Genomic DNA, 24,996 nt, shown 5'->3' with positions numbered 1-24,996 from the left:
TTACATAGCTAATTGCCTTATTTTTTGTAGTGATGACAGGTTGTTGAAGATGATAATTTGTGATTCTAGTTGGATTGACGTCAGGTTGAGTGTAGGGCCTAAGCTGAACTCGACTTAATCTATTAGTATGTAAAACATGTACTTCTTCTTCATCGAGTGATTTTTCTCAGTCAGAATCTCTTTTAACTCACAACCGATGTGGGATGAAAGGGGTCATCCCTCCACAATAAGTAGTATGTAGATGAATGAAAAGAAGTACCATGATTTAGGTATTTGATAAGAAGGAGAAGAGGGAGAAGAAGAAGAGGAAGAAGAAGAAGATTAAGAAGAAGAAGAAGAAGAAGATTAGAAAAAGAAAAAGTACAAGAAGAAGAAGAAGAAGAAGAAGATTAGAAAAGGAAAAAGTACAAGAAGAAGAGGAGAAAGAAAAGATAGAAGAAGAAGAATAAGGGAAAGAAAGGAAGAAGCTAAAAGCCCAATGTCTTTCAACTCATGGGCACACATCCTTGTTCTCTCTCTCAGAAGAAATTATTGCCTGGATCACGTCTAGATAGACCACCTAAATCCCATGGTGGATAACACGCATATTGACCCTCATATTTAATAAATTCTTGATTGCATGTTATCCACCGACATATGCTTCGAGATTTGTGCTGGTCTACTTTGGCGTGATCCACGCAATTATTTCTCCTCTCCCAGACATTCTAAAACACAAGGAGTCTATGGTCATTCACGGCAATCTATCAACAAAGCATAGTCTAAATTTGCTTGCAAAAAGAAGATAGGATAAACCCCATATCAATCCCTCTAGTTTAGTCTAGGTCCACATTAGTCCCTCTAGCTTTAATTGTAGCAATCAAATCTCTTAGGTTCCCTTTAACTTTCAATTAAGTCCTTCTGGTAATCCCCATGAGAAGAACTAACAAAAATAAATAAATAAATAATTATTTACTGCTGACATAACAATCTTTTGAAATAAAAAAAATGACATGACATGTAAATAATTATTTTTTATTTTAAAAAACTATCATATCAGCTGTAAATAATTATTTTTTATTTATTACTAATTAATAGAAGGATTTAATTGGGACTAAAAAAGATTTAGGAGCTTTGATTGCTACAATTAAAATTAGATGGACTAACGTGGAACCTGGACTAAAAAGGTAATACGTGGATCAGGAAAGTTGGTGCCCTCACTCTTCAACAAACTACAACATTTCAATGAATGCATCATTTATTACCCATTTATCATGGAGATAAATTTTGGAATAGATAGCCAGTCTCTGGCTGGATCTGGGAAGCGTCAAAGGTGAAAGGACCGCCGGATAATGTACCGCCTGGTGAACGGAATCCTGCAGTCGGTGGGGAAGCATTTTTTTTTTCCAGCTACCTCCACGTTATTTTCATTCACAGAACCCGAAACAGACTTCCATGGACTCTTTGGGAAACGGTTCATAGTAGTAAAATGGGTTTTAATGGTTATTTGATTCCTTCGACCAAATGTTTACCTTGCTTCCGTTATTTTGATGGGTAATTTATCTTTTCACAACTGCTCTATGTGTCTACAGAACAAATCATGAGTGTATACAACACCGATGCTTCGAGCTTCGACCTCTATATCACTGACGTACGTCTTCGAGAAGGGGATCATGGGAGTCTTTCCGCAAGCTCCTGCACCTCACCCTCGGGAAGAAGACAAAGCAGGGGAACGTAAAGCAAATGCTGCTGGGCCTGCCCCAGAAGTTCACCAACGTGTTGACGAGGACAGGGATGGATCTGGTAAAAGAAGTCCATGCCCCGCCCTGCTTGTAGAGCAAAGTGCCATCTTTGAACCAGCTTAAAAGGTTACTGATTTGATTGTTAGTACCCTAAAAATTCAAGGTACAGAAATACATTTTACCTTTTTTTTTTTTGATGAAAGCTTTTTCTTGAATTGATTCGTGGGAAGTATCAAAAACTAAACTTCTCAAATAGCTGCCTGTCTTTCCATCCTAACATAGCTTTGTGTCGCAAAATCACCTAAAGCTAAGTGTTGCATGATTTTTAAACTTTACACGGTGCTAGTGTAACTCAAATAAATTACTAATCAAAATCACTTAAATCACGTGCCATCGAGCTAGCATGATGATCGTTGTCTACCTCATACGGGAAACCGTACTTCGACCGAACCGTTACCTTTCTTCAACTGAGAGGAATCCAAAGTGGAGGTTGTCAGCTTCTTCGTTCTCATCTTGTTTCCAAGCATCCAAGCTTGGTTTAGTTCGTTTCTCTTTCTAGCATCCCCTTCCTCTGTTTTACTTCTCTCTTCTTCCTTCTTTCCCACACGGCCCATAGCTTTTTTCCCTTTTTTTTTTTTGTTGCAACAGCCGTCCACCCACACCAGCCTCCCATTCTCTATTATGTTAGCCCACCCCAACTAGTCCTTCCTCTTCTTCCATCTTTGTTTTGACATCTTGCTGCATTAGCCCTCCTATCCACTTCCTTTCCACACTAGCTCACCCAACCTCTGCCCCCTACCTTATCCTCTCTATCGCAAGCTCTTCTTTCCAAAGATTAGGAGGAGTCAATACAAAGTCCATGATATTGTAAGAAATTATTAGATGGATCATATCCAATCAATCCAAACCCTGAGGATGTGTACATACGGCCGATGAATTCTCACCCATATTTTGATCTTGAATGGTTTAAATTAAAAAAAAAAAAAAAAAAACATGACGAGTAACGTTTGAATTGGTCACGGGACGAGATAATTTCTTTGTATTGACTTGGGTTTGGGTTTACATGTGAAAGAAAAAAGTTTTTTTTTTTTAAATCTGAGGGAGGGGTGAGTTATAATGATTGGAAAAAAAAAAAAAAAAAAGATATATTGACTTGGCCTTGGATATACATGTGAAAGAAAAAAGTTTTTCTTTTTTATCTGAGGAAGGGGCGAGTTTAATGATTAAAAAAATGATAATAGCAAACAGTTAAGGGATATATATAATTATATAAAACTCAGAAAAGGAGGGCATAGATACGAATTCTCTTTGATGGCAAAGATTAGGGGCAGGTTTGGTCTGAGGGAAGTGGCCTATAGGATGGGAACGAGTCACTCCCATTCTAACCATTTCATTTGGAGAGAGAGGGAGAGCAAGGTCTTTTCCGCTTGACGAGAAGGATACAACCGCGATGGAAATTCCAAAGGGACAAAAAAAAAAAAATCTGGACTACTGGCTCACGCTTACCCGCGGGACCACGACCACCTCCAGGCTCGAAGTCTTCCTATTCGCAACACGGGCCTGGAAGAGAACACCCTTGACTTGACATTGAAGAAGAAAATCAATTAACAGTGCCCACCGCTCGTCCGAGAAGCAGCAGGCCGTCGTTAAAAGCGGCAGCAGCCGGCAGCTGTTCGCCTTTCGAATCCATCCCCGATGGCCTTCTTCTCCGGCGGCCGGCGAGGAGGAGGCGGCGGCAGCCTCCTCCCTTCCACCTCCAAGCCCAAGCCCCTCCGCAAGCCCTCCTCCACCGCCGCTCGCCGCCGGAGCCTCCTCCGCGACCTCCTGTCCCCCACCTCCACCTTCTTCGCCCTCGGCCTCTTCATCTCCGTCCTCTTCTTCCTCGCCGTCGTCGTTGGTTACGGCGTCCCCAGCTCCCTCTCCTCCTCCTTCCCCTCCCCCTCCAAGCCGCGCCTCCTCCGCCGCCCCCCCATGCGGAGGTCCGTCGACACTGGCGGCGCTGGCGGCGTGAAGAGGGGCAAGATCGCGGCCGCCGCCGTGGACATCACCACCAAGGATCTGTACGACCGGATCGAGTTCTTGGACGTGGACGGTGGCGCGTGGAAGCAGGGGTGGAAGGTGACCTACGCTGGGAACGAGTGGGATAAGGAGAAATTGAAGGTCTTTGTGGTGCCCCATTCACATAATGATCCCGGATGGAAGCTGACGTTCGAGGAATATTACAATCGCCAATCCCGACATATACTGGACACCATCGTGGAGTCGCTTTCCAAGGTGAAAATTTGCAAGAATCTTGTTTTTCCTTCAGATTTTAATTTTTTTTTTTAAATGATGGATGTTATGATTTTGTTATACGGAACTGTTTTTGCGTGAAGCGATTCGTCAAAAAGATCTTGCCCTTTTTCTGCACAGATGTTTCCTTTTACTGATCGACTGATCAAATCACTCTTTTACTAGTATTATTTGCTCAATTTAGTGTCGCGAGGATAGGCGTTTGATTAATCTTGCTGAGTGGGCTATATGTCTTGGTTGATGATGGTCACTCATGGTTTTGGGTGACTTAGTTTTTCTTGTTTTGAGGCTCCTCTAAGGTCTTTGTTGGGGCTAATTTCTTTCAGGACACAAGGCGCAAATTCATCTGGGAGGAGATGTCATATTTGGAAAGATGGTGGAGGGATGCCTCAGAGCTCAAAAGGGAGAGGCTCACGAAGTTGGTCAAGAACGGGCAGTTAGAGATTGTGGGAGGAGGTTGGGTGATGAACGATGAGGTAAGCCAAAAGACAATTCAAATGAATGGATATCATGTAATACTATTGGAGGAAAATGAGTTTTAATTCACATAGTTATGTACTCACATATAATGGTCTCACACTAGAAGCCTGAAATTATCAAAAAAATAAATGATTTCCTTTTTATTTCTCATGATAACTTTGTTATCAACATGAAAATGATGGAACTGTATCTTTCTTATTATCTTCACAAGGTATAAACTTATAAATTCATTCTTGTTTTGTCTCATAAGTTCATTCTTGTTTTGTCTTATAAACTCATTCTTGTTTTGTTTAATTTAGATAAATTTGGATGAATTCCCGAAGATGACCTTATTAAACAAAACAAGAATGAATTTATAAGTTTATACCTTATGAAGATGATAGGAAATATACAGCTCCATCATTTTCATGTTGATAACACCATTATCATAAGAAATAAAAAGGAAATCATTTTTTTGATAAATTTCATGCTTCTTGTGCGAGACCATTATATGCGAGTACATAACTGTGTGAATTACATGCATGTATGCATCCATGTCTAGAATACCTTGCTTAAACTCAAATGTTTTTAGGATATTTGGTTGACAAATGACCAATATCTTTTTTCTTTACATGGTTTCTTTATGGGCTTATGTTAATTGATGCTTGAGCAGTAGAAGTTTGATTGTACCAGGATTATACTATTTTAGAGGAAAGTATAACTAAAACCATAATATTTAAGCTAACTTCAGTGGATCATTCAAGCTTTCTTGTTGATGTTGTGGTCACATAGGAACTTAAACTTTGGTTAGACCACCTTGATTTGTTGCCAGCAACCACTAGGCTTCTGCCACATTTCATGAGATAGTGTTCAGGAGCTTGTGAGCTTTACTGGAACTGAATCTGTAGTTTGGCATCTCTTGTGAAAATTTATCTGCATAGTCATATGATATGATGCCATGTTGGCAAGTTTTTTTCCCACATTATTGGATGGTGATGGTTGCACTGTGAATTGTGAAGGTTGGGTGCAAATGGTACTTGGTCGATCGCCAAGCCTTTGCCATATTCATTCATTTAACCATCATTAGGTTGATAAGTTTTCGGAAGGTTCTGTGGAACCACATATAGGGGATGTATATATAGAAGGCCATGCAGGAGGTTGATGGTAGGCCATTAGGATAATGTTAGGGCACTGCTTGAGGGTTTAATTATCATTCAGCATGTGGCAGTTGGGGTTCAACACTTCAACTTGTATCATTGAGCATGGTCCTGATCAACCATCAAATGTCGATGATTCATGGCCTTCCAAGCAGTGCTTGAATTGAGCTCTCGTATATCACACCCTAGTTCTTCATGTACAATCTTGATATGATGAAAAAGAGATAGATATAAGATCAATTAGCCAGAAAAAAGTTTATAAGGCTGTTCCATAATAAACATGATATTACTTCTTTTTTTTTTTTTTACAGTTGTGCTTGTAAAAGCATTTTTCCTCTAAAGTTGATTTCTTTCTTCTACGCAGGCCAACTCTCACTATTTTGCCATCATTGAACAGGTATATTCTTTATCTTTATTCAGTTAGTGTCATGATGGACTAATCATTGTATATTTTCAAAAATAATCAAAAAAATTGCTTTCACATGTGATGAAGTGGTTTGTGTCACTGATATGTTTACTTGGAGTGATTTGAACATGAGAAGCCTCTTTCTTTTGCTTCAAATATGGTGGCAATATATAATATGAAGATGCTTGGAATATGCTGGGTGCGGTTAGAAAGTTTATTTACTGAAAACATATCAATGTATTTGAGGGCATAATATAGTTTTTACAGGTATTCATTGATCACATTTTTGTCTTTGTGATTCATGAGCATTATGCTTGGGCATGCAAACTATTGTGCATGCTTATATGATGCAAGCAAACCTATCAATATGCTTATATGCTCTGCTATGTTGGAATTAACCTATAAAGTTTGGTTGTTCATGTGAATATGTTTAGCGGCTGAAAAGGGGGCTCAAAAAGTTGAAAGAAACGGTCAGTGTCTATCACTAGTCCATATTGTCTTGGCGGATTGGAGAACACTTGTTAAGATCATAGTTTCTGAGATGATTAACAGCCAAGAGCCAAGATAAACTTCCGAGATTGGAAATATTACAATTGATTTTGAGAAAAGACTTATGTGTAGAAAAGAAAAAAATTTAAATATATCTCCAATAAAATTCTAATTTACATGCTAATCTTTATAAGGAAGCTTTTATCAATGACTTTCCTCTGGGAAAAAAGCTTTCGTTGATGCTTATAACTTCACCTTTCAGGTCTTCACTATTTTTGATGTTTTATAATTGGGATAAGTATGAAGGCATTTTGAGTTCTTGGGTCTAAACAAATGTTCTTATGACTTTCTTGGGGTTTTCAACAGTTTATGGTGGAAGGCTTATAGGTTGTCAACCTCTTAATTACATGATGACTAATTTTCCTTGACTATAAAGAAGCATGACCATTGAGGGACAAAATCCTTGGAAACCAAGCATTTGACATTTCGAAGAACCTCAATATTCCAATTTTGCTAGAATGCCAAGGTTTTCTAACTTCCATTAAAATACTAATGAGAGGGTAGAGCATTTTGAACTTTAATCTGGAAAATAAAATGTTGAAGTCTAGCATAGTGCCCTTTAAACTAGTAGCTTGTAAGTGTGTTGTCAAATGTGTTTGCTTGATTATATATTACATTATCCTTAAAATCCTCAAATAGCATGATCTTTAGGAAACTGTTACCAACTTCTTAGGATAATTGAAATTCATGCATCCAAAATTTAGAGAACAACACTGATTTAAGCATCACTAGTTAGAATACCCACGTAAATGCATGTTCTTACTACTAAAAATTTTACATGTAAGATAAATTTTAGAAAGAAATAATATATCATGATTTTTCATCTAGATAAGCTTAAGTTTTGCCATGAGCAATCACTTTGAATTTGAATTTTGGAGATCATGGGTTGGGATTCTTCTTAAGTTACTATGCTTATGATAACAGAAATCCCAACTCAAGGTGAGTTTCCTTGGACTCCCTAGAGTCTAGCAATGTTAAGATCCTTTGTTTATAGAAATTTAGTATGGTTTAAACTTTAAACCTCTAAAGGAGAAATGTAAGAAGGGGTTGTTATGGGAATTTTAAAATATTATGTTTTTAATCTAGATAAGTTTAAGACTATGACCAACAAGCATTATGATTTTATTTTATTTTATTTATTAGTTTTCGAGAACATGAGACTCAAATTATGCAAATAATCATAGAAATCCCAACTCAAGCAGAGTTTTCTCTCAGATTCCTCAGAGTCAGCAATGTTAGGATTTTTGGTAGAAATTTAGTATGGTTTAAACCTCTAAAGAAGAAATTTAGTAAGAATTATTATGAAAATTGAAGTTGGGAAATATAGCCGCTTTAATAGTGTTAGGATCAGCCATCGTCAATGGAGTAATCAGTGAACCACTTATTGAGGGCCATTAATCATTTCCCTACAATAACTGGCTGCCATATTACCATCGTTAATGGGAAAGGCTTTGTAACTAGTCTTCCCTCCTCTGTTTGTTTCTTGGTTGTGGCATATAGTAGTAGTGTAATATAGTGTGGGGAACTGTGTTTGAGATTTTTTTTTCCCCTGTATGGACTATCTGTCTCTCTTTGTATTTCACTTCTCATATTGCACGAGGAAATCTATCTCTTTTGCCACATGGGTCACTTTCCTTCCTTATATTCATTCTTCTTTTAATAAACATACCAGTCCGAGTTTGCTCTATAATAAAAATATAAGAGAGAGATATGTACTGCAAAAAAGTAAAGAGAGAATTATATACTATGTAGCCATATCCCATTCCCTGTTTTTGTTTGCTTGATTATGTTATGTAATAGGCAGTTAATATTGGCATGGGAAACAATGTTTAATAATTTAGGTTAGCATGGGGCCCATTTGTCTCGATTTGCATCTTACTTCTCTTGTATAAATAGACTATTTTTTTTTTTTGCATAAACATACCTCTCCATATTTACTCTTTAATCAACTACCATGCAAGAGAGATACACACAAGCTAAAGTGGATCATGTATCTATCTCCAAACCATCATGATTGTTTGAATCCCAAGTGACTGTTCCCTCATCTTGAATAAACTACAAGCATCTCATACCCAAAACTAGCAATGGATAAGTGAAGAGAATCAAGGATAAAGGCTCATCCTTGTGACCATTCAACGTTCCTACGTTCTTTTCCTACTACTATCTTCCTTTCTCAGGTGATCTCTATCACCATTTTTCTTCCTTTCTTGTTCATATTCTTGTGTTTTGTGTGGGACAGTGCATCCTGGTTTGCTCATCCCAAAGGAGATTGTTAATATTCTCTCTCAAAACTGTTAAAAGGCCATATATCTTAACAGCAACATAGATGAGACTGTTTCCTGTAATCTTGTTTGCTTTATGAGTACTGTTATCATATTCTTTTCATTGAAAGTTTGCTACTGTAGCTTTGATCAATGATTATTTTCAGCATAATTGTCAATCATAATTATTAAGAATAGCATCTTTGTATTTGGATGCTTTTCACAACAGGCTTCATTTTATTTCACTATCTAATGCAAGGTTCAAAACTCAACTTTGGTTTTAGTTTCCGCAGAAACAAATGACTTTCTGATCTAGTAGTTCAACAATGTCGCTAATTCCACTTCTGATCTGGCAGCTTCAATCAAAAATTACAAAAGAATAAAAGACAGGGATCAACTAAAATTCGGAAAAATCAGCTAAACACAAGACTAAATCAAGAAAATAAATTAGGATCAATTTATAATTTGTAATATTGTGTAGGACCTGTGGATGCATCAATTCAGTGATTTCATGCTAAGAGAATCTCTTTTTTTTTTCTTTTTCAATTTTTTAAAACCTATATAAGGTAATATGATAGTTTAGCTATTTGATGGATATTTAGCACGTAATCTTCTCAAAACCTGCCAATTATAAGTTTATTTTAAGGTAAATAAATACTCCTTACATTAAAAGAGATGAAAAGATAACAAAAACATTTTCCTAGGCTGCTCATGTATAAAATATATTTGTCCTGGAAGTTAGTTTGGGTCAAAGCCCTAAGCCAGTTGCAATCGGGGGTGGAAATGAATGAAACATGATCCAAGCTAGTGCTCATTCTATAATCGAGCCAAGCTTGAGCTTCTCAAGGAGAGCTTCTTCAAGATATCCAGCAAGAGCTTAAGATTATTTTAGGCTTTCATTCAAATAGTTTGGAGTAATAATTTTTGATTGTATTTTAATTTTATACTTGGTATACATTCTATTTTGCATAACCTATTTTTTTTATAATAAATAATTATAAATAAATTATTTGTATATAATTAAAATAATATAAAAATTATCAATTATTTATATATTCATATCTGGAGCTACTTCAAGCCTAGCTCGAGCAAACTTAGTCTAGTTGTAGCCTGGCTTATTTCCTAACCAAGCAAGCTGAACTTGAGTCAGTTGCTGAAGTTGCTAGCTCGTAAACAGATGGCTTATTTGCCAGCCCTAGCTGTCGGTTTGGATCGATTCTGGCAAGACTTGATAATTTTGGGTTTGGTTTGGAGTTATGGGAGAACTTCAGACCGTGGTCTAGTGTTCTGCTGTGACATATTGGGTTGACCTTATAATCCTGTTTAATCATATGCGTGCTTTATAGGTCACTTATTTGGGATCATTCATCTTAAACTAATTACGTCCTTATGCATTTTGCATTATATTGATTCATGCACCAATCATACACTTTCGGTCGTATTGATTTTGATTCTTCTAGTTCAATGTTGAATTGAAAATATATTTTCTTTAACAGACTACCAAGTTTTCACTGACCTCTGTAAAACTGATTCAGATGATGGAGGGTAACACATGGCTAAATGATACCATCGGTGTTGTTCCAAAAAATTCTTGGGCAATAGATCCTTTTGGTTATTCAGCTACCATGGCATATTTGCTCCGCCGTATGGGTTTCCATAACATGGTTATACAGAGGACGCACTATGAACTGAAAAAGGATTTGGCTTTGCATAGGAACCTCGAATACATATGGAGGCAGAGCTGGGACACAGACGAAACGACTGATATATTTGTTCACATGATGCCATTCTATTCTTATGATATTCCACATACCTGTGGACCAGAGCCAGCTATTTGTTGTCAGTTTGACTTTGCTCGGACGCGTGGCTTTGGTTATGAGTTCTGCCCATGGAGATTTGATCCAATTGAAACTAGTCCAAGTAATGTGCAGGAGAGAGCAACAAAACTTTTGGACCAATACAGGAAGAAATCAACTTTATACAGAACAAATACACTTCTTGTTCCTTTAGGGGATGATTTCCGTTATGTTAGCACGGATGAAGCAGAAGTCCAGTTTAGGAACTATCAAATGCTTTTTGATTATATAAATTCTAGTCCCAATTTGAATGCTGAAGTGAAGTTTGGCACTCTTGAAGATTACTTCCGTACCCTTCGGGATGAAGCAGAAAGAATAAATTTTTCCCATCCTGGTGAGTTTGGATCTGGAGAACTAGAAGGTTTCCCATCTCTTTCAGGTGATTTCTTCACATATGCTGACAGGAATCAGGACTACTGGAGTGGTTATTACGTTTCAAGACCATTTTTTAAAGCAGTTGATCGAGTATTAGAACAGACACTTCGTGCATCTGAGATGTTGGCTGCATTAGTTTTGGGATATTGTCAGAAGTCTCAATGTGCTAAATTACCAGTCAGTTTCTCCCACAAATTGACAGCTGCAAGGAGGAACCTAGCTCTTTTCCAGCATCATGATGGGGTAACTGGTACGGCTAAGGATCATGTGGTGGAAGATTATGGTATACGAATGCATACTTCTTTGCAGGACTTGCAGATATTTATGTCTAGGGCTGTGGAAGTCCTTCTAGGTGATTTCCACGATAAATCAGATCCTACCTTATTGTCGCAGTTTGAGCCGGAGCAGACAAGATCAAAATATGATGTTCAGCCAACACATAAAGTCCTCGATGTGCATGAAGGACGTGCACAATCTGTGGTCTTCTTTAATCCGTTGGAGCAAACAAGGGATGAGATCGTAATGGTGGTTGTAACTAAGCCTGACATATTTGTTCGGGACTCCAGTGGGTCATGTGTGGAGAGCCAAATTTCTCCTGAGTGGCAGCATGATAGCAAGGGAAAAATTTCCACTGGGCGGCATCGTCTTTATTGGAGAGCTTCTGTTCCCGCCATGGGGTTGGAGACCTACTTTATTTCCCGTGGACAAAAAGACTGTGAAAAAGCTATACCTGCTAAGCTGAAAATGTTTCCAGAATCAGATTCATCATCTTGTCCTCCTCCTTACATCTGTTCAAAACTAGAAGGGGAAAAGGCAGAGATCAATAATCTTCATCACACTCTCACATTGGATGTAAAACATGGTCTCCTGCAGAAGATAAGCCGAAGGGATGGCAAACAAACTGTTGTTGGGGAAGAAATAGGCATTTACAGGAGCTCCGGTGGGGCTTACTTGTTCAAACCAGATGGAGAAGCTCAACCGATTATTGAGAAGGGTGGGTCCCTGATTATATCTGAAGGTCCTTTGGTGCAAGAATCTTACTCTCTTCCAAAGACCATGTGGGAGAAAACTCCAATCTCTCATAGCACACGGATTTATAGTGGAGAGAATACTGTACAAGAATTGCTCATTGAGAAGGAATACCACGTTGAACTCCTTGGTTCTGATTTCAATGACAGAGAACTGATAGCTAGATTCAAGACAAGTATCGGCAATGAGAGGGTTTTTTACTCTGATCTAAATGGCTTTCAGATGATCAGAAGACAGACTTACGATAAAATCCCTTTGCAGGGAAATTACTATCCCATGCCTTCACTGGCATTCTTGCAGGATTCATTAGGTCACCGCTTCTCAGTCCATTCTAAGCAGTCATTGGGGGCAGCAAGCCTTAAAAATGGTTGGCTTGAGATCATGTTGGATCGCCGTTTGGTCTATGATGATGGCCGTGGTCTGGGTCAAGCAGTAATGGATAACCGTCCTACGAATGTGCTCTTTCATATCCTTATTGAGCACAATGTCTCTGCATTGCCTTCTGCACATGCATTGTTGAATCTCCAGCCATCTCTTCTCTCCCATCGACTAGGTGCCCACTTGAACTACCCAATGCATGCATTTGTAAGCAGGAAACCACAGGAAAGCTCCCTGAAGACATACAACAAATCATTCACAGCATTGGCTGCACCCTTACCATGTGACTTACATATTGTGAATTTCAAAGTCCCACAGCCTCTGAAGTTTCCCCAGGTTCAGCCTTCAGATTCTAGATTTCTTATTCTGTTGCACAGGAGGGTGTGGGATACTTCATATTGTGGAAGGGGTGGACTTCAGTGTTCGACTATAGGGGATGAGCTTGTGAATCTGTCCTACATGTTCAAAGATCTAGTTGTCTCTAATGTGAAGGCAACTTCCTTGAATCTCGCACATGATGATACGGAGATGCTAGGGTACATAAAGCAGTTGGGTGATGTAGCTCAAGAAGCTAATGTGCTAATGTCTCCCATGGAAATACAAGCATACAAATTTGAGCTGCAGTCACCGTCAGGAGTATAAGCGGAACGCAAGCTTTAGATTCTATCCCCTGGAAGGTGATGGACTAAGCTTCAAGGAGGTCTGCTACTCACCAATCATACCTGGTATCACTAACTCGGACACGAGTTTGGAAGGTGCTAGCACCATTTGTCTGAAGTTTGTGGAAGTAAGGTTACCCATATATGTTCTTGTAACGATATTGAGCTTTTGCAAAAGACTAAAGAATAAGATCCATAGAGAAGCAATTTACAGGTTCTTGGATTGGCGGTGCAGCATGTGGAGCTTGTTGGATGCCGATCGCCGGTCAACCTTTAAATCATCGCAGGAACAGCTTCTTTTTTATTTTTATTTTTATTTATTTCTCTAGAAAAATTAGGTGCTCTTGCAACTTATATGCTAATCGCACTGTATGGAATTGCTTTACAAAATATGCTCTTAGATAACGAAGAGGTGATGATGACTATGATTATGTTAATTTATGATGAGATGCAGGTAATTCTACATTCACCATGTAACGTGACTTTTGTTTCAATGTGCTGTTCTTAGTGCATCATAAAGTTTTTGCACCTGCCGTTTACTCGGTGGCCGCGAATCTTGATCAGATTTACTAGAACCTCAAGTTTTTCTGTTTGCAGGACATGCCTGGCAAGGTTGGGCATCAGGATAAACCATGACCAAGAGTTGGGATCTGAAGTGGGTCGCAGCCCTTCTAATAATGTCTGTTCCTCCATTGTCGCTGTATCAGAAGCAAAGCCTCCCTTCAGCCTGCTTCTTACTCCACCTAGCCACAAAAAGCATACTTCCAAGCAGTTCCAAACTCTGTAACAGGTTTTCGTGTACCGGGAAAGACAGGTCGTCGTCCTTTTTTCTGGGTGAGCAATATTGAGACAAGGATGAACTCGTGGTCTCTATGATCTCCTCCTATGTTGCTTGTCTGCCTCCACCTCTGATCTGCTACATTGCTTCATCTTCACCACCCCTTGATTCTTCCTTCTCTGCCTCTTTGTATCTGTCACCTACTTGTGAAAATAAGCTAAGTTAACATAATCAGAAAACAGTGAACGGTGTCTGATTTACAAAAGGGTTGGAACTGGCCGGGTCATATCCCTATCCGAGTTTGACCGAAATTTTTTTGGGTGCGGGGTCGGGCTTAGGCTCGCAAGTTCTGAAATCTCAGGTCTGAGCTCAATCCAAGCCCAGGCCCAAACCTGATTAGGCCAATCCAACGATGTTCTCCTTCACTGTTCTCTATCCTTAGAAAAATTAAAAAGAGAAAAAGGATACCCTAATTCCATTTCTCTACTTGGTCCCATTTCTCTCGTCTCTCTGATAGATGATTTCTTCTGGACCTATTGGGTCTCCGACGGCGACGATGGCCACGGTCTCAGACCCGCACCATCCCGATCCTCCGGTCCTCCCTTGTGCATTGTGCTACATTTGCCAACTTCGCCGCAAACCAAATTCTCCTCAATGCTCTTAACATCACCACCACCAGATCCGGTAGAAGAGGACATAGCTTCGTCCACCTTATCGACCGAGAGATCGGGCTCGGGGGCAGTGGTCCTCTCTCCCACACCTCAGAGATTCGATATATGGAGGATGCGAAATTCTTTGTACACCATCTGTGGTATAGAAAATTCGGCTTGAAGTGCACCATCTCATTCGATTAGCACGTATAGCTATAACTTTCTAACGCACGTCCAATACCTATTGAAATATTGAATGATATAAATATTTTATTTTTTTAAAAAATTATAATATTTTATATCGATATTATGATATTTTATATTGAAATTATGACTTTTTGTATAGAATATCATAATTTATTTTACAAAATATCACAGAGAGAAAGATATGTTCGTTATTAAAAAATTTATAAAATTTTTAAATAACGAAAATATCTTTATCAGAATTATAATATTATATAGAAAAATTATGATATTCTATGTAAAAATTCATAATTTCAATATGAGATATCATAATTTTTTTTTAAAAAATAGATATTTATATCATTCAAAATTTCAAACAAAAAAATTGAACCACGAATATTAAAAACATGTTTAAAAATGATGGCTGTGTAGCCCAGTCGATTGAGGTAATACACTCCACGTCGGATGGTCTACACCGCAAGCAGTGTTCAAAGAATTTCTCATGGAGGATTGGAGCGAAGAAAATAAAATTATTAAAAACTAGATCCAGGCCCTTCCTACTGTGAATGGGCTCAGGGTTGGGCCGGGCTAATGGTACATCCGAAGCTGATCCACAAATCAAACAGGCTCTATTTGTTACCTCAAATCCATGCCAAAATTTGTCGGCCTATCTTGACGCCCGACTCAAAATCAGCCCGGCCAGATTTAAGCCCAATTCCAACCTTATTCACGGTGTACACGTCTGGAGAAAGTTTTATCGGGAAGAAAGTAAGCTGCACAATTCAAGATGGGGATCATCAGTTAATCTGAAGGTTGCAAGTTTACGTTAAAATGCAAAGAAGGAAATTGGAAAAGGGTGTTCTTGGATAGCAACAATAACTTTGTTGTACTTGTTGAAACTTCCACCCATTTTTCCCCTCTAGCCTTTTTCACGTCAACATGATGTTGTTTGTTTGGTGGTGGAACAACAACAACAACAACAAAAAAAAAAAAAAAAATTCACATGGAAGATTCCTATTCCGGTCAGGTATGCAATTGTTCCTTCAATATTTAGCTAAGCTTCCTGGAACACAGAGGGGCCATGTCTTTGGTATGCTACCTACCATGAGTCGCTTAAATTGCTTTCACAGAGGATCAAGAAGGTGCATTCCTCACTTATAATTTTGCAGAATGAATTTTGGAAGAAGCAAACTACAGATATCAGATATTTAGATATAGACATAAACTTCAATAGAATAATGGTCTAATGAATCATGGGTCAGATTGCAAATAATATCTTGAAATTCAAGCTTGAAAGGGACTAGATTCGAGTCCGCCTCAAGTGTACCAAGTTGTAATTGAAAGATGTTTGTTTTCAATATCTCTCATGATTAAGCTCCATCTAGCTAGACCATTTATTAAGACGATGTTTTAAGTGCAACAAAAACTACATGTGCCAGAGCACGTATCTATCAAAATTTTTAGTGCAATTTGCTTCTTCTGGCATTTATTTAAGTTGCAATGTATCTTATGTGATGACTCAAGCCAAAAAAAAAATAAGGGAACCGGGAAGAAGACTCTCGATAGGAGTCTTCTTTCCCGATGAAGCCGCGGTGATTGGGAGTCGTAGGATCAGGAGTCTTAGGGCTCTCTATAAAAAGGCTTTTCCCTTCCTAAGAACCCCCCATCGGTTTTCCTCCCCTCTTTCTCCTTAATTCCTCCGATTGAAGCCGCGACCTTTGATTCGCGCTCGTCGTGATTTTTCGCCGGTGGGACCACCGAAGGCTGAGGTAAGCCTTCCTCCTCTTCCTCTCTTCCCTCTCCTCCTCCCTGTGCCTCTGTGCATGACTGCCGGTGACGGGTGTCGCCGGATTTCGTCGAAGAAGGGACCCTGTTTGGTTTCTTCTTCTTTTTGATTCTCCGGCGCCGGCGATCCCTGCCGACCGCCGGTTTTGGCCTCTCTGAACTCATGAGAGTTGCCCCCCTTGCCGCCGGCCTTCGTCGTGACGGCCACAGTCCGAACGGTCGATCAAAGGGAGGGGACTCCGATCTCCTGTTTCGGCCAGGAAAGAGCTCGAGAAGAAAGAAGAAAAAGAAGAAAAAGAGAAAAAAAAAAGAGAAGAAAAAGAAGAAAAAGAGAAAAAAAAAGAAAAGAAAAAGAAAAAGAAGAAGAAGAAGGAAAAGAAAAAGAAAAAGAGGAAGGAAAAAAAAGAGAGAGAAAGAGAGAGGGAGACTTTCTCTCTCTTGAACTTTTTAGGATTTATGAATTAAAAAATAATGATAATAAATAAATAAATAATAATAATAATAAAATAAAAAAATTTTGGACGCTGTCATCTAGTCGATCCGTATCAGGACATTGGATTTTAAGAATTTTTATTATTTTTATTTGATGAAATTTTGATCAAAAATATGATATTTGACGTACCAGATTCGGAGAAGGATTTTTCAGATTTTTAAGATCCCTAATTTAGATTTTCTTTTGAGATAAGTAGTGTATTACTTTTATTGAATTTATCTGGTTAATTATAAATTTGAATTATATTAATTCATGATATGCTTATGATTGAAAATATTTGTTGAAATTGATTGTGATTGAAAATAATTATTGAAAATTATTTATGATCGAAGATATTTGTTGAAAATTATTATTATGCTGTATGATCATGAAGAATGATATGATTGATTTACTCAAATATCACTTATTTATATTATTTTTGAAATAATATATCAATTGAAAGATAATATGAATTGATAACCTGACTATGTAAAGAACCCCGCCAATGGGGGCATATATGTTGACAATTTATTTGTCCTGAGAATTTATGTCGCCAGCGAGACCAGCGACATATCGTCAGAGAGACCAGCGACAAACCGTCAGTGAAACCAACGATTCTAAAGAACTTGCTGTCAGATGATTCGCAGCCTACCGCAAGAAGATACGCGGTATTATGACCCTGCCACGAAAAAAATATGGTCATAGTCATAGTTGATAAGAAGAAACTTAAGAATTTGATGAATTCAAGATAATAAGCATAATTTGAAATTATGATGACTTAAAATTTTATACATGATTGATAGTGTGATGAATTAAATTATGAATTCATGAATTTACATATTATTTATGTTATTATCAGTAAATCAATATGTACAGTATTATTGTCTGATTTATTCAGTTAAAGGTATATACTGCTTACTGGGCTATTTAACTCATGATGAGTTTTATATTTTTCTTACTGATCCAAAAAATTATCATGATGTGGGATTTTGGTTGGGAGAGCGATTAGAGATAGAAATTAGCTCATTTGATTTAGAATTTTCTTAGAATTGATGCAAGACTTTTATTTTAAGTGTTGACTTGTCAGACAATTATTTTTCTTTTTGGACATTGAGTTTTGATTTGTTATTTGAACTAAGGTTTGATCGTTAAGACTGAAATTTATTTAACTTTATATGTATGATGTCATGATGAGAAGCCTTGCATGCTTATAAGAAAAATTTTCTGAGTATGCGGCGGTTGCCATGACCTTTGACTCACAATCTCGGATTGGGGGCGTGATAATTAATATGATATCAGAGCATAAGTAGATAGATAAAGGTATGTAGAATAAAATCAGCGAGTGATGGGTAAATATTAGAAAATTTGTAAGGTTAGTTATAATGATTATGATCTGATCTGTCTTAAGTAAGTTTATAACTTTATTAAGAATAAGTTATCATCTCAAATTTGTCATAGGTCAATATGCCTCCACGACGAATGAGGAATACTCAAGGAGCGGTAGGAGGGACATCAAATCCACTTGGTGAAAACACTCTCCATTTGAATAGTGGCACATCTCAGCAGGACGGAATCATTGACCCTACTGGAAATACTCCGACAGTACAAGAAGAGCCAAACATGACTCAACTAATGCAAACTCTGATCGGAGTAGTTCAAACACAGCAACAGTTACTTCAACAACAACATGCGCAGCCGCGTCAGCATCCTCCACCGACACCTGGCCATGGGAACATCCGATGCAGCAAAACAACATCGTCGAGTTTAAAAAGCTAGCTCCCCCAGCCTTCCAAGGGACCATCGAGCCACTGAAAGCTAACAACTGGATTATGGAGATGGAAAAGGCATTTGTCGTGCAAGAATGCCACGATGATGAGAAGATTCGCTGCACAGCATATCTGTTATAAGATGAGGCAAACAACTGGTGGTGTATACTTGAACAAAAATATGAACACGATGGGATACCACTCACTTGGGAGAGATTTCGAGGTAAATTTTTTGACAAGTACTTTCCTTGAAGTGTCAAAATACAGAAAGAGTAGGAGTTCATTCATCTGAAACAGGGGAACAGATCCATTGCAGAGTATGAAGCTAAATTCACGGAGTTAGCCAAGTTTGTTCTAAGATTAGTTGAGGTTGAGCAAGACAGAGTACATAAATTTAAAATGAGACTGAAGACGAAAATTAGAAAATAAATTGTACCCTATGAGTTAACTACTTATGCCTCAGTTGTGAATAAAGCTCTAATAATTGAGAGAGAAGCTAATGAAGCACATGTGGAGAGAGAACGGAATCAGAAGAAGAGAAATAGGTTTGGTGAAATTCAAGGATGAAATCAGAATAATAAGAGTAAATCGAAGAAGCCAGCAAATGATAAGAATCGTGAGAATGAGATGGCTAGATATTCGAGATGTGGCCAAAGAGAGCATGATTCTTCCAATTGCCCATGGAATACTGGTTCTTGTTTTAGCTGTGGATAGAAGGGACACAAAATTATAGATTACCCTCAGAGGAATGAGAATAGATCCACACAAATAAAGGATGGAGGTCAAAGGTCAAAAACTCAAGGAAGGATCTATGCACTCACACAACAAGATGCTCAGACCTCTAATGCTGTGGTGACAGGTATCATTCCTGTATCTGGTATTTATGTTTCAGTTTTGTTTGATTCTGATGCTACGCACTCCTTTATATCCACTACTTTTATTAGATAACATGATATAGTATGTGAACCTATGAAAACTAAATTATATGTTGAGACACCAGTAGGTGGTATTTTGAGTATTGAAAGTGTGTGCAAGTCATGTAGTATCAGAATAAGAGAAAGAGAATTATCGATAAATTTGGTGGTCTCAGATATGCATGATTTTGATGTCATTCTAGGAATGGATTGGCTTGCTACTTATCATGCCTCTGTGGATTGTCATGGAAAGAGAGTGAACTTTCAAATACCGAAAGAATTAACATTCAGTTTTGATAGAAGTACAAGAACCACCCCTCTACATATTATTTCATTTGTGCAAGCTAGACAAATGCTAAGAAAGGGATGTAGAGGTTATCTAGTATCAATAAAAAATACAGAACATGATGAATTGAGGTTACAGGATATTTCTATCGTAAATGAATTTTCAGATGTATTCATTGATGATTTATCCGGACTACCACTAGATAGAGAAATTGAATTTACCATTGAATTGGCATCCAATACTGGTCTGATTTCTAAAGCTCCTTATTGAATGGTCCCCATGGAGTTGAAGAAGTTAAAAGATCAATTACAGGATTTATTGGATAAAGATTTTATAAGACCTAGTGTGTCTCCTTGGGGAGCTCCAGTCTTGTTTGTGAAAAAGAAAGATGGTAGTATGAGGCTTTGTATCGACTATAGAGAGTTGAATAAGAACACTGTCAGAAATAAGTATCCTTTATCTCGAATCGATGATTTGTTTGATCAGCTGTAAGGTGCACAAGTTTTTTCAAAAATTGATCTTCGTTCAGGATATCATCAGTTAAAAATCAAAGCAGAGGACATACCAAAGACTGCATTTAGAACTCATTATGGACATTATGAATTTCTAGTGATGCCATTTGGGTTAACCAATGCTCCAGCGGCCTTCATGGATTTAATGAACAGAATATTCAAATCCTATCTTGATAAGTTTGTTGTCGTATTTATTGATGATATCTTGATTTATTCAAAAAGCAAATTGGAATATGAAGAATATTTACGGTGTGTACTACAAATATTGAGGAAAGAAAAGCTTTATGCCAAATTAAAGAAGTATGAATTTTGGTTGGACAAAATAGTCTTTTTAGGACACATCATATCTAAAGATAAAATTTCTGTGGATCCAACAAAAATGGAAGCTGTGATGCAGTGGAACAGACCTACAAATATTTATGAGATTCGGAGCTTTCTGGGAATGGCAGGTTATTATAGACGATTTGTAGAAGGATTCTCCCGCATAGCTACACCTTTGACTCGTCTTACTCAGAAAGGGATTAAATTCGAGTGGACCAAGGATTGTGAATAAAGTTTTCAAGAGTTAAAACAATGATTAGTTTCAGCCCCTATTCTTACTATACCAACAGGAGATGAAGATTTCACAATATATAGTGATGCATCTAAAAAGGGATTTGGCTGTGTATTGATGCAACATGGTAAGGTAGTGGCTTACATCTCAAGACAATTGAAACCATATGAACAGAATTATCCGACACATGATTTGGAGTTAGCTGCAGTGATTTTTGTCCTAAAAATTTGGAGACATCATTTATACGGTGCGTAGTGTGAAGTGTTTACCAATCATAAGAGTCTGAAGTATATTTTTACACGGAAGAAATTAAACATGAGACAGAAAAGATGGTTAGAACTGTTGAAAGATTATGATTTAACAATTCATTATCATTACGAAAAAGCTAACGTTGTCGCTGATGCCCTTAGTAGAAAATCAATAGAAAATTTGGCTATTTTAATTACACATCAAAGTCAATTATTGAAGGATATAAGAAAACTGAAATTAGATATTCGAGTATATGACTCAACAGTACGATTAGCCAACTTGAGGGTTCAACCAATGCTCATTAAAAGGATTATAGTTACCTAGAATGGTGATCCACAATTAACGAAAATAAGAGATTCAGTGGAAGCTGGTGTTCAATCTGAATTCAAGATACATGATGATAGCTCGTTGAGATTCGAAAATAGAATTTGCATACTCAATGATTCGGTACTCAAACAGAAAATACTTCAGGAAGCACATTAGACCGGTTATACAGTTCATCCAGGAGGTACTAAGATGTATAGGGACTTGAAGGAAATACACTGGTGGAATAATATGAAAAGAGAGATCGCTCAATTTGTGGCTCAATATTTGGTGTGTCAACAAATTAAAGCTAAACATCAGAGACCTGCAAGATTACTTCAACCTCTCGATATTTCAGTATGAAAGTGAAAACATATCACTATGAATTTTGTAATTGGACTACCTAAGACTCCAAGTAAAAATGATGCAGCTTAGGTGATTGTGGATCGATTGACAAAGTCTGCACACTTTCTACCAATTAGAGTTGGATTTACTTTGGAAAGACTAGCAAAATTATATATGAAAGAAATTGTAAGGTTACATGAAATTTCAGTGACCATTGTATCAGATCGAGATATCAGATTTGTATCACAGTTTTGGAAGAGCTTACACAAGATATTAGAAACAAAATTGAACTTTAGTACAGCCTTTCATCCACAAACTGATGGCCAGTCAGAGAGAACTATTCAGATCTTAGAAGATATGTTGAGAACTTGTATTTTAAATATGGAAAGTTCTTGGGACGAGCATCTACCTTTGATTGAGTTCGCTTATAATAACAGTTATCAGGCTAGCATTGGTATGGCACCTTATGAAGCTTTATATAGTAGAAGATGTCGATCACTGATTCACTAGGATGATGTTGGTGAGCGAAGAATATTGGGCCCCGAACTTATTCAACAAGTAGTCGAAAAGATTCAATTAATTAAAGAACGACTTCAGACAGCACAAAGCTGACAGAAAAGTTATGCAGATAACAGGAGACGAAAATTAGAATTTTAAATTGGTGATCATGTATTTCTCAAAGTATCTCCTTCAAAAAGAATCTCAAGATTTGGCATTCGTGGCAAATTGAATCCTAGATATGTTGGTCCGTTTGAGATTTTGGAAAGAATTGGTGAGGTGGCGTATAGACTTGCCTTACCACCTTCATTTGCAGGAGTATATAATATTTTTCATGTTTCTATGTTGAAGAAATATTTACCAGATCCGAGTCACATCGTGGAGCTTGAACCCTTGCAAGCTAAAAAAGATCTATCATATGAAGAATATCTGACACAGATCATGGACCGTAAAGAACAAGTGCTGAGACGTAGCAACATTCCTTATGTCAAGGTACAGTGGAGTCAACATTCGGAAAGAGAAGCTACTTGGAAACTAGAGGAAGAAATGAAGCAAAAATATCCTCAGCTCTTCGAGACCACAGGTATGAAAAATTTTACGGACGAAATTTCTTTTAAGAGTGAAGAATGTGATGACCCAAGCCAAAAAAAAAAAAACAGGAGAATCGGGAAAAAGACTCCCGATAGGAGTCTTCTTTCTCGATGAAGCCGCGGTGATTGGGAGTCCTAGGACCACCAGGAGTCCTAAGGCTCTCTATAAAAAGGCTCTTCCCTTCCTAAGAACACCCCCACCAGTTTTCCTTCCCTCTTTCTCCTTGATTCCTCTGATTGAAGCCGCGCCCTTTGATTTGTGCTCGCCATGATTTCTTGCTGGCGGGACCACCGAAGGCTGAGGTAAGCCTTCCTCCTCTTCCTCTCTTTCCTCTCCTCCTTCCCATGCCTCTGTGCACGACTACCGACGACGGGTGTCGTCGGATTTCATTGAAGAAGGGATCCATGTTTGGTCTCTTCTTCTTTTTGATTCTTCGACACCGCCGATCCCTGCCGACCGTCGGTTTTGGCCTCTCTGAACTCATGAGAGTTGCCCCCCCTTGCCGCCAGCCTTCGTCATGACGGTCGCGGTCCGAACGGCCGATCAAAGGGAGGAGACTCCGGTCCTCTGTTTCGGCCAGGAAAGAGCCTGAGAAGAAAGAAGAAAAAGAGAAAAAGAAAAAGAAAAGAAAAAGAAGAAGGAAAAGAAAAAGAAAAAGAAGAAGGAAAAAAAGAGAGAGAGAGAAAGAGAAAGAGAGGGAGACTTTCTCTCTCTACTCTCTCTCTTGAATTTTTTAGGATTTATGAATTAAAAATAAATAAATAAATAAATAAATAATAATAAAATAAAAAATCCTGGACGCTGTCATCTAGTCGATCCGTGTCAGGATATTGAATTTTAAAAATTTTTATTATTTTTATTTGATAAAATTTTGATCAAAAATATGATATTTGACGTACCAGGTTCGGAGAAAGATTTTTCAGATTTTTAGGATCCCTAATTTGAATTTTCTTTTGAGGTAAGTAGTGTATTATTTTTATTAAATTTATCTGGTTAATTATAAATTTGAATTATATTAATTCATGGTATGCTTATGATTGAAAATATTTGTTGAAATTGATTGTGATTGAAAATAATTGTTGAAAATTATTTATAATTGAAGATATTTGTTGAAAATTATTATGATGCTGTATGATCATAAAGAATGATATGATTGATTTACTCGAATATCACTTATTTATATTATTTTTGAAATAATATATGAATTGAAAGATGATATGAATTGACAACCTGACTATGTAAAGGACCCCGCCAATGGGGACATATACGTTGGCAATTGATTTGTCCTGAGGGTTTATGTCGTCAGCGAGACCAGCGACATGTCACCAGAGAGACTAGCGACAAATCGCCAGCGAGACCAGCAATTTCGAAGGACTTGCTGTCAGATGATTTGCAGCCTACCGCAAGAAGATACGCGGTATTATGACCCTGCCACAGAGAAAATATGGTCATAGTCATGGTTGATAAGAAGAAACTTAAGAATTTGATGAATTCAAGATGATAAGCATAATTTGAAATTATGATGAATTGAAATTTTATACATGATTGATAGTGTGATGAATTAAATTGTGAATTCATGAATTTACATATTGTTTATGTTATTATCAGTAAATCGATATGTACAGTATTATTGCCTGATTTATTCAATTAAAGGTATACACTGCTTACTGGGCTATTTAGCTCATGATGAGTTTTATATTTTTCTTTACAGATCCAGAAAATTAGCATGATGCGGAATTTCGGTTGGGAGAGCGATTAGAGATGGAGATTAGCTCATTTGATTTAGGATTTTCTCAGAATTGATGTAAGACTTTTATTTTGAGTGTTGACTTGTCAGGCAATTATTTTCCTTTTTGGATACTGAGTTTTGATTTGTTATTTGAACTAAGGTTTGATCGTTAAGACTGAAATTTATTTAACTTTATGTGTATGATGTCATGATGAGAAGCCTTGCATGCTTATAAGAAAAGTT

The 24,996-nt window shown here is 37.6% G+C and overlaps 1 protein-coding gene across 1 annotated transcript; it reads left to right on the top strand.

Annotated features, from left to right (window-relative positions):
- The first annotated feature begins 3,241 nt into the window (after window positions 1-3,241).
- On the top strand, window positions 3,242-13,604 carry LOC105050069 (alpha-mannosidase 2). The gene is made up of 4 exons (XM_010929929.4): window positions 3,242-3,992; window positions 4,337-4,486; window positions 5,991-6,023; window positions 10,378-13,604. The coding sequence occupies exons 1-4, from the start codon at window positions 3,414-3,416 to the stop codon at window positions 13,120-13,122; spliced, it is 3,507 nt and encodes a 1,168-aa protein (XP_010928231.1). The 5' UTR covers window positions 3,242-3,413; the 3' UTR covers window positions 13,123-13,604.
- Window positions 13,605-24,996: the final 11,392 nt, after the last annotated feature.

This window comes from Elaeis guineensis, chromosome 8 (genome assembly GCF_000442705.2).
Source record: "Elaeis guineensis isolate ETL-2024a chromosome 8, EG11, whole genome shotgun sequence".
Classification (NCBI taxonomy): domain Eukaryota; kingdom Viridiplantae; phylum Streptophyta; class Magnoliopsida; order Arecales; family Arecaceae; genus Elaeis; species Elaeis guineensis.
Note: the sequence above shows the minus strand (reverse complement) of the source record. Positions and strands in the feature narration are given on the sequence as shown.

Excerpts from the sequence above, each read along its gene's own strand:
- LOC105050069 (XM_010929929.4), top strand. The coding sequence starts at position 3,414 with ATGGCCTTCTTCTCCGGCGGCCGGCGAGGAGGAGGCGGCGGCAGCCTC. Across the intron at positions 4,487-5,990 it reads GTTGGGTGATGAACGATGAG|GCCAACTCTCACTATTTTGC; the intron begins GTAAGCCAAAAG and ends TCTTCTACGCAG. Across the intron at positions 6,024-10,377 it reads ATTTTGCCATCATTGAACAG|ATGATGGAGGGTAACACATG; the intron begins GTATATTCTTTA and ends AAACTGATTCAG.